The 10,736-nt window shown below is 43.4% G+C and overlaps 1 protein-coding gene across 1 annotated transcript in view; it reads left to right on the top strand.

The window, feature by feature from the left end:
• The first annotated feature begins 7,546 nt into the window (after positions 1-7,546).
• REEP1 (receptor accessory protein 1) overlaps positions 7,547-10,736 on the top strand; it is a 51,762-nt gene continuing 48,572 nt past the window's right edge. The window contains exon 1 of the mRNA XM_087713317.1: positions 7,547-7,834. Coding sequence (XP_087569443.1) covers positions 7,803-7,834 — 32 coding nt within the window. The 5' untranslated portion in view covers positions 7,547-7,802. The remainder of the gene's footprint in view (positions 7,835-10,736) is intronic.

Here is a 10,736-nt window from a genome sequence, read left to right as displayed (position 1 = left end):
AAATGGGAAAGAAGAAAAGGAAAGGAAAAGAGAAAGGAAAGGGAAAAGGAAAGGGAAAAAAGAAAAGAAGTAAAGGAAAAAGGAAAGGAAATGGGAAAGAAGTAAGGAAAGGAATGGAAAAAGGAAAAGAAATGGAAAAGAAGGAAAGGTTGAAGAAGGGAGGGAAAGGCTAGGGAAAAGAAAAAAAGAAGGGAAAAGGAAATAAGGAAAGGAAAGGAAAGGAGAAAGGAAAGGAGAAAGGAAAGGAGAAAGGAAAGAAGAAAAGAAAGGAAATAGAAAAAAGGAAAGGAAAAGGAAAGGAGAAAGAAAGGAAAAAGGAAAGGAAAAGAGAAAGGAAAGGAAAGGAAAAAGGAAAGGAAAAGAGAAAGGAAATGAAAAAGGAAAGGAAATGGAAAAGAAGGAAAGGAAAAAGGAAAGGAAAAGGAAAAGAAGGAAAGGAAAAAGGAAAGGAAAGGAGAAAGGAAAGGAAAGGAAAAGGAAAGGAAAGGAAAAAGAAAAGGAAAAGGAAAAAGAAAAGGAAAAGGAAAAGGAAAAGGAAAAGGAAAAGGAAAAGGAAGATAGAAGAAGGAAAGAAAGAGAAAGGAAAGAGTGGAATGGATTGGTACTGCTCAAAAATCAAGTCTCAAGTTCCCGTAGGCCCTTTGCCTCAGGCAGTCCAATGCCACACTGCTTCCCTCTCTCCGCAAAGAGAAGGGATCGCAGAAAGACTGCCAAGCCCAGAAAGGGGCTTCAGATGACACAATGTCTGAGAAACCCTGAATGTGCAGAGAAATGCAGGCTACAACCAGCGAATCGCATTTCCCAGGAACCAACGAAGCCCCAGAGGACCAATGGAAATTCTCCCTTCTGCAGCGTCATCGGTCTCCAGGCAGTCTTCCTTGATTTCACCAATCACCAGATGGAGGAGAGAGTTCAGTGCAGACAGAGAAAGGAGAGAGGGGGGATATTTTCAGTCATATTTTAAGACATTAAAAAACACTGTGCGACAGTTTGAAACTTCTGTGCGGTGTTTTCTTGTTATGTGCACGGCCACGCAGCTGCACAGCTTAGAGGGAACATTGCTTTATGAAACCGAGGCCGCTGCATTCGCCACAATAAAATGACTCTTGTCAGCAGATTCTTTCCTAGTACAATACAGCCAGACCCTGCCTTTGGTGTTGATCTATGATGCCTTCCCTTTTGGTGTCAGCGCTGTCCTCAGCCACCGCATGCTCAATGGAACTGAAGCCCCCACTGCATTTTACTCCAGGACATTGTCCACCATGGAGCGGAACTACAGCCAACTGGACCGTGAGGCTTTGGCTGCAGTGGCCGGAGTAAAGAGATTCCACAAATATCTCTACGGCTGGAATTTCGAACTGGTTAGGGACCACAAACCATTGTTAGGGTTACTGGCTGGATATCGCCCCATCCCAGTATCATTATCCCCCCGAATGACCAGGTGGACAATTTTTTTAGCAGCCTATTTCTACCGCCGCATTCGCCATCCGGGCTCCACTTTAGGGCACGTGGATGCCTTGAGCCGCTGCCCATTACCAGAGGTCCTCGGCAACCCCACCCCCAAGACATTGGTCCTCCTCATTGACTGACTGGAAACTGGACCTGTCTCTAGTGATGTTGCACGCCACTCTGCAAAGGACCACATAATAAAGCAAATTTTGAACTGGGTGTGGAGGGGTTGGCCCAAAGGGCCTGTTGGGGTTGATTTCAAAATGTATTTTGCCAAACGTGATGAATTGTCAGTCATTAATGGGTGTTTGGTGTAGGAGGATGGGGTAATCATTCCCGAAAAACTGTGCATTGCAGTACTAGAAGCATTACATGTAGGACATCCTGGGATCGTCAGGATGAAGTCCCTAGCAAGGAGTTACGTTTGGTGGCCTAACATGAACAGGGAGATCAAAGAATGAGTGGCCACATGCACACCCTATCAGGAGTCCAGACCGGTTCCCCCGGAAGCGCTTACTAAGGAGTGGGAATGTCCACGAGCACCGTGGTCCACATTGACTTTGCTGGACCAGTTCATGGTCAGACGTTCTTCATAGTTGTGGACGCTTACTCAAAATGGTTAGAAGTAGTCCTGATGAATTCCACTACAGCAGAATCAGTCATCAAGGTATTATGGAGACTTTTCTCCACGCATGGCCTGCCCCATGTCCTAGTATCTGATAACAGGCCCCAATTCACGGCTATGCCATTCGAGACCTTCCTAGCATCTCAGGGAATCAGGCATGGCCTGGTCGCGCCATTCCATCCAGCCTCCAATGGTCAGGTGGAGAGAATGGTAAGATCTGCAAAAGAGGCCCTCAATAGGATGGGCCCAGGTAATTGGCAAACACAAATTGATCACCATGTATTGATTCAACACATCACACCTAGTGCGACCATTGGGAGAAGCCCCTCTGAACTCATGGATTGCCGCCTAGGGTCACACTTAGACCGGCTACACCAAAATTATTCCACTTCAACACCCCCTGACTCCACCAGCAAGGTTAGATCATTTACCATTGGAGACGTGGTATACGCCCACAACTACACCGAGGGAATGCTGTGGATTCCTGCCACTGTAATTGGAATCACCAGTCCTCAATCATATACAGTAGAACTCAAAGACGGTAGAAATTGAAGAAGGCACATAGACCAACTTCGTAGCCGCATGTCCAACTCCATGCTTAGACAACCAACAAAAACTCCTCACGATCTAGTCAAAACCGAACAAAACAAAATAACAATCCTTCCAGGTCCAACTCAAGCCTGAGAATATCGGAAGACTTATCTGACTTCGATGCAGGCCCACAGAGAGGTCCAAGCGAGTTAACCTCAGAAGCTCCAGCCGCAGCCTGTGAAAAGTTCCAGGAGCTTCCATCAGGCAGAGCTGTGGAGCACACAGGTCCGTCCAACTTGTCTGAAGGAAACACCAATACTGAACTGCGCAGGTCAAGCAGAGCTACGCAAAGTCCCGCCTACCTACGTGACTACGTCACCAGAGATTGTTCCATCTTATAAGGAAGGGGTGTTAGATATTCCACCCTCCCCCCCACTAACAGAGGTTTCCACCAAGGTCCTCTGTTCTGGCGGGAGCAGAGGCTCAATCCCATTGGTCAAGAGTTCTGATAGATCCCTTTAAAAGGAGATGCTGCCCGACCATTCTCCAAGCCGGATGTTTACCTGACTTGCAATAAAGAGCTGTTGTTACTGGAACCTTTGTGTGCCTTTCCTTTACCCGATCTAACACCCTGAAAGCAGAATCTCAGGTTTTTAGTAGACCACACCTTTCCAGTTATCCACGGCTTCTGGTTAGGGTGTGAGATAATTTTCTTGGAGACTGTGACATCATCAGTGCACTTGCTGATGTAGCTGGTCACTGACCGGCTCCTCCAAGTCAATGAAATCACCATTGGTTGCAGACTCCCTGAACATGTCAGGCAGTGCATTCAAAGCAGTCCTGAAGAGCAGAGATGGCTCCTGCTGGCCAGGTCCTCACCAGCTTCCAAACTGATCTTGAACACCTGATGAGTGGTCTGTATGCTGGAATTAGCACAACAGAGATGTGGTCTGAGTAGCCAAGGTGGGGGCCGGGCTTCGCCCAATATGCACCCGGATGTTTGTATAAACAACATCCAGCATGTTTTCCCCTCTGGTTGCAAAGTCCACATTCTGATGAAATTTAGGAAGCAAAGTCCTGAGATTTGCATGATTGAAATCTCCGGCAACAATAAACAATCCATCAGGGTGTGTATTCTGCAGTTTCTTGATGGTCCGGTGAAGTATAGAGCATTAGCATTAGCGCTAGGTGGGATATATACGCTGAGTATGATAGCAGTAGTGAATTCCCTGGGTAGATAAAAGGGTCTTCATCTCACAACCCATAACCTCCACAAGTGGTGAACAGTAGGTGGAAACGATGACAGAGTTTTTACACCATTCTGTGTTGATGTATACACACAGTCTGCCATCACCAAACTGAAATGGTATTCAGTTTGTGCAGCATCTGTAGTGATCAGCAGGAAAAGTATAATCAAGTTCATTGTTGTACAGTTTTCAGTCGTGTACAGAACTCTTCCCAAAATGGCTGTAGTTTCTCTGCAGAGGTTCCTATCAAAATCTACTGAATCAAAATACAATCTCTAGCCGTTGGTTCCAGGAAGCCAGGGTTCTATTAGCACTCAACACTCATCTAGTAATATTTCCACTCAGGTTCCATATTGATGCTATCAAGCATTTCTTGTTCCGTTGCTATAGCTCTCAGTTATGTCTACCAGCAAGAAAACAGTTCTTCCTTCCACACTTGGGCTATGCAAACCTTCTCCATTGTGGGTTCACTTGGATAGACTAAGTGATATGCACAGCTTCCATTGCTTGAATGACCTTTGGTCACACAGGAGACAGATTAGCTGTTAAAAAAAAACTTTCAAAAAGTAATAAATATCATAACTGACTTGGGCTGTTTCCAGCCCTGGAATCTGATAAGACACCTGGACATCAGTCTTTTACCACAGGTGCCAGAGAAATCAAAGGCATAGTGAGTGCAAGGCACAGCTCACCAGAACCCAAAGTGCTCACCTTCATTTTGCCATGATTCCACATACTCCTATGATCTTGTTGATAAAATACCTTTAAATTGGACAGAATAAAAGTAACCTCCCCTCTGATTAGGAAATCAGTTATCTGTAGTCAAACCAGTGGTGGGTTGCTCCTGGTTTGGCCCGGTTCAGCCAAACTGGTAGCAGTGGCGGAGCCACCCTCCTGGATGCTTCTGTGCATGTGCAGAAGCATTGTGTGCGGAAGCACATTTGGGAGCAGGAGCAATCCACCACTGAGTCAAACATGTTACATATTTGTATCCCACATCACTCATGCTCATTAAAATGAGGTCTAACATCAGAAGGGCTGTAATTGTAAGGGAAAAGGTTGTTTAGAGTTCAAGTTGTACTAACAAACTTTTCTTATCAGGAGGTAGTCTCCAGCTTGTTTTATCGGTTTAGGAATGTTAAAAGCTAATAAATCTGAACATCATTTTAAAACAGAGAAAATAAGTCTGTTGTCCCCAATTTGGGTCTGAGCCTGGTGCTGAAGCTAATGATGGATGCCAGACACAAGGTGCAGGTTTTCTGACTGCTTTTTATTGGAGTACTCCAAGGAAAAGGGTTCCTAGTAAAAAGCCAAGAACCAAGAACAAGCGATTAAGTAAGCTTTATACAGAAGAAACTTTAAAAATTAGAATATCATGCAAAAGTTCATTTATTTCAATAATGCAACTTAAAAGCTGAAACTAATATATGAGATACTCATTACATACAAAGCAAGATAGTTCAAGCCATGATTTGTCATAATTGTGACGATTATGGCTTACAGCTCGTGAAAACCCCGCATCTACAATCTCAGAAACTTAGAATATTGTGAAAAGCTGCAACATTCTAGGCTCAAAGTGTCCCACTCTAATCAGCTTATTAGGCCATAACACCTGCAAAGGGTTCCTGAGCCTTTAAATTGTCTCTCAGTCTGTTTCAGTAGGAACCACAATCATGGGAAAGACTGCTGACCTGACAGTTGTGCAGAAAACCATCATTGACACCCTCCATAAGGAGGGAAAGCCTCAAAAGGTAATTGCAAAAGAAGCTGGATGTTCCCAAAGTGCTGTATCAAAGCACATTAATAGAAAGTTATGTGGAAGGGAAAAGTGTGGAAGAAAAAAGTGCACAAGTAGCAGGGATGACCGTGGCCTGGAGAGGATTGTCAGGAAAAGTCCATTCAAAAGTGTTGGGGACTTTCACAAGGAGTGGACTGAGACTGGAGTCAGTGCATCAAGAGCCACCACACATAGACGGATCCTGGACATGGGCTTCAAATGTCGCATTCCTCTTGTCAAGCCGCTCCTGAACAACAAACGTCAGAAGCATCTTACCTGGGTTAAAGAAAAACAGACCTTGTCTGTTGCTCAGTGGTCCAAAATCCTCTTTTCTGATGAGAGCAACTTTTGCATCTCATTTGGAAACCAAGGACCCAGAGTATGTAGGAAGAATGTAGGAACACACTGCAAGATGCTTGAAGTCCAGTGTGAAATTTCCACAGTTTGGTTGATTTGGGGAGCCATGTCATCTGCTGGTGTTGGTCCACTGTCCTTCATTAAGTCCAGGGTCAACACAGCTGTCTACCAGGAGATTTTGGAGCACTTCATGCTTCCTTCCGCAGATGAGCCTTATGGGGATGCTGACTTCATTTTCCAGCAGAACTTGGCACCTACCCACACTGCCAAAAGCACCAAAACCTGGTTCAATGACTGTGGGATTACTGTGCTTGATTGACCAGCAAATTCACCTAACCTGAACCCCATAGAGAATCTATGGGGCATTGCCAAGAGAAAGATGAGAGACATGAGACCGAACAATGCAGAAGAGCTGAAGGCCGCTATTGAAGCATCCTGGTCTTCCATAACACCTCAGCAGTACTGAGTACATATGCATGCTTATACTTTTCAGAGGTCTGATATTGTTCTATGTACAATCCTTGCTTTATTGGTTGCATGTAATATTCTAATTTTCTGAGATTGTGGTTGTGGGGTTTTCATGAGCTATAAGCCATAATCATCACAATTATGACAAATCAAGGCTTGAACTATCTTGCTTTGCATGTAATGAGTCTATCTCATATATTAGTTTCCCCTTTTAAGTTGCATTACTGAAATAAATGAACCTTTGCATGATATTCTAATTTTTAAAGTTTCCCCTGTACATTTTCACTAAAGGAGAGGTGGGACAAGGTGAAATAAGAAATATCCTCTAATGAACATTTTAGCAATAATTCTACAATTTGTTCTATTGGTCTATAGCTGTCCCATTCCTAAGCCTTGGCGAATGAATGCTCCAGGAGTTATCTAATAGACATTTCATTTGCTGCAGGCTATCTCCATTGCTAAATTTTGGCTGAGATCTGCAAATTGTCTAATCCTTGTCACTTTTATCAACTTTCTAACTACCCATAATTGCTACAAACTTTACACATGCATATTTCCTGATGGGCATTGTTCTTCACACACAAACACACACACACACACACACAAAACCAATTACAGTCTTCCTGATTTACTTTCAAGTGTGCCATGACCTTGCTTTAGCAGCCAGCCCATCAGTCAAATTAAAATACAAGGTAACTGTGTTAATTAACAAATAACAAAACCCATGTTATTTGTCCGTTATACTTTACAATGGCTTGGTAAACTATGACCTAGCATAAAAATCCAACATGTGCCCTTAGAGATTGTAGTACTGGAGTTATCTCTAAGAAGCATGTAATAGCAACTTCCACGCATAGCTGAAAAATGTGTAGGTGGTAAGCGGTAAACTTTGTTCAACAAACCAAGCTTAAAACAACTTATGGCTTTGTATAATGATGGTTGTCTCAGTCGGGCATATCAATTGCTTCGGAATGGCCACGTGCTGCAATCATGAAAGCAAAGGAGTTGCTTGTTTTCGTTGCCCATCTCCAATTCAGGCAAAGGGTGGTAATCTGAGGACCGACCACTTGAGCGATGCGCCTTTTCTCAAAGGAAGAGGCATAGCAGGGGGACAGACAGAGATCCCGAGAACAGGTGCTAAAGCTGCCCCAGCCTTCCAGGCGAGGTTAGGATCCCACATCTCAGCGAGTGCCTGCTACTGTTTCCGGCCGCTCCCTAGTGAGGCTGCGCGCTGGATGCCGAATGGCTGAGACGCCTGCTCTGCTCATTCTAGCGACTGCGGGCGGACCGACTCGAGCCCGGAGAAAATCCTATCATCGTCTTGCTGTCACCGGAGTCCGGCAGCGCCATGGTTTCTTGGATCATCTCTAGGCTAGTGGTGTGAGTACCAAATTGGGTGGGCCTCGCCCTGCGGGTTTCTCCGAAGAGCGGTCTTTGCACAGTGAAAACAGCTTTGGTGGTGCCGTTGGGGTCTGCCCATTTGTGTGCGCATGTAGCTTTCATCGAATGCGAAGGCTAATAATATCTGCTCAGGCACACCAGCTATCTAAATTTAGTAGTTCGTGCGCTGTCGCCCGTCTCTGTTTTTCTTATGTTGAGTAGCAGTCGAGACCAGCGTAAGACTTAAAGCAGGTTTTTTTATTCGAGCGAAATGTGTACTATAATGGTTGACGGGTTGAAATAGCGACGGACTGTTCTTACTTCGATTTAGCCATATGCGCAAGAAAGAGATAGAGGCGCAACAGAAGAATGCGGCTTTTCGGTATTCCCTTTGGCAAATGCAACCGCGTCCGGGGAGAGGGGAAAGAAGGAAAAAGCGAGTCTTGAAAAAGGGCAGGGAGAACCTCCGCTTTGTTATTAGCATTAACTATTTCTGTCTCACCTGCCAGAGGGCGCTATCTGGAACGGCCCTTGAGCGATGGGAGTGGGAGAAAAAGTCTGAAATTTTCTCTTGTAAATTAGGGCTCACTTTACAAAATGCGTGAGGTTTTCTCTCAACAATAAAGAACCGATCTCGAGGACGCCTAGGTGTAGGAGGAGAAATTGAAGGGCGTCGACTTTTGGTGAATGTGGGGAGGCTGCTATTTCACGGAAGGTGGGAGACATGGTGGTACAAGAATTTTGGGCATTCTCTGGGAAACAAACAATAGAAACCATTTCCATAGAACCCTCTAAAACTAAGGCTTTCTTAGGAGAGACAGGCAGCAGTGGGGGAAAAATGACTCACCACAATTTGTGCTCCTAAAACGTAAAAAAACAACAAAAAACCCACCTAACCACCCACCCATTTAGAGCCAATTTTCCTACTAGATGTTTCTTTTTGAATGGAAAGCTTACTGAAATTTTGAGGATTCTTTGATGTTGGAGGTCCAATGCCTTCTTTGTTTATTTGTTTGTTTGTTTGAACTAGATTTAATATCCCTCAACCTGACATTCTTCCAATGTGCCTGGACCATAAATGCTAGTTAGGGTGATGGGAGTTGTAGTCTAATTCACCCAAAGGGCCTGGGGAAGATTAGTGGAATTAGTTCTCTCCAATAGAACCAGTCACTGCCCAGCAGTTTCAAAGGCAATAGGATGGTGAGATTGATTTTTTTTACTTCCTCTCTGAAAAAGTCAAGAGCCTTTCAATGACAGATCATACATTTTAGTGACAAAGCATTCCAAAGGCTGCAGGAAAGAAGCTGGCAAGTTCTACTGATATGTCTGCAGCTGCTACTTTCTGTGGTTGAATGTGAATTTTATTAGAATGAACCAAGTTAAAAAATATAGCTGTTTTCAAACAATAGGAATGTTTTGCTGACCTTAAATTTAAACAATGTGATGACATTTCAGTTGTTGCTGCAAAGCTGTTTTCCCCCAGTTTCCTCCCTTTCCCCCAAATTTTACATAGTACCACTGCTTAATATTACAAATATATTCCTGCATCTTTTTCACAGTTTAATATACTTTCTGGTTTAATTTTTTTTAAAAAAACTCAGGCTCACTTTACAACAGCTGGAAAATGTACATTGGTGTGCTGTTTTTTCCCCTTATAAGAAGGTTGGGTGAAGACACGTGAGTTGATAATGGAGTTCTGAGAAACAAAGGCAAACCAAAGAAAGACTATCATGATATCTTTTATGCAAATTGTATGTGTAGGGAAGAAGGAGCATTATATGTGCATTATCATTCTTTGTTAGATACAAGTGACTGAATGAAAATGTATCCTTGTTTTGAGATGTTACATCAGGACTTAGAAGAATAAAAATGTAAGGCATTCTCTTGATTATGCAAAATAGCTTGAATGTATAAGAACAATGCAGGGGAATCTAGATCAGTCCTTTTTTACTTCAAAGGTCTTCCATCAGATTCCTGCAAATAGGGAGGAGCCTATAGCATGTGCTCAAATGTGCGTCTGCATAAATTTACTTTCCTCCTCTTGAGCATCTTATAGATTATGTGGATATCAACTCTCAAAATGTAATGGCTGTACTGCTTGGAACATTTTGAGATTAGAGTGAAGCCATCCTCTTCTTTGAAGGCTGGAATATTCTATTTGGCATTGTCAGATGGCACATAGAAAGTCCCTTGACACTTTATAGATTATATCAGATGAACCCTGCTGCTTTTCTTTTTCAGGCCATGCATTTTAGTGTCATAGTTGCCTACAGCAGCATTCAGTGATCAATGGGAGGTTGAAATAGTGGGAAGAGAAAGAAGTAAGTTGAAGCTTTATTTTGCATTCAAAATCTAGCACTCTGGTTTCCCGAAAATAAGACCTCCCAGGATAATAAGCCCAAACAGCTTTTGAGTGCATGCTGTAAAATAAGCTCTCCCCTGAAAATAAGCCCTCTCCAAAAACATTGCAACACAGCAGCAGCCATGAGGTGACCATGCTCACCACCTCCGGCACTTCAAAAATAATAGGACCTGCCCAAAAATAAAGCCAAGTGCTTGGGGAAACATGGTAGAAATATTTTTCTCCCAACCAATAGCGTTAAATTGGGGGGTGGGGGTGGAAAGGGGTATTATTTGTTTTGAAATAATACTACAACTTCAGAATTGGGCACTTCAAATATACTATCTGACTGAAGCATTTGAATGTGCAGTGTACCTCCTACTTATCAGAGCTATGCTACAGAAACAAGTGGGAAAAATGAAGATAATATGTCAATCCAGGCAAGTACCTTCTTTCTGAAAGAAACTTTATATTTGGGGAAAAGACAATAGCTTCATTAATGTATCAAAGATGCTCTTTCTACAAAAGGCAACTGGACTGTGTTTTCATTGAGGAAGAAAA

The sequence above is a fragment of the Thamnophis sirtalis genome, unplaced genomic scaffold (assembly GCF_051295495.1).
Source record: "Thamnophis sirtalis isolate CommonGarterSnake01/CBP01778 unplaced genomic scaffold, rThaSir2_p1.2 scaffold_4, whole genome shotgun sequence".
Lineage (NCBI taxonomy): Eukaryota > Metazoa > Chordata > Lepidosauria > Squamata > Natricidae > Thamnophis > Thamnophis sirtalis.
Note: the sequence above shows the minus strand (reverse complement) of the source record. Positions and strands in the feature narration are given on the sequence as shown.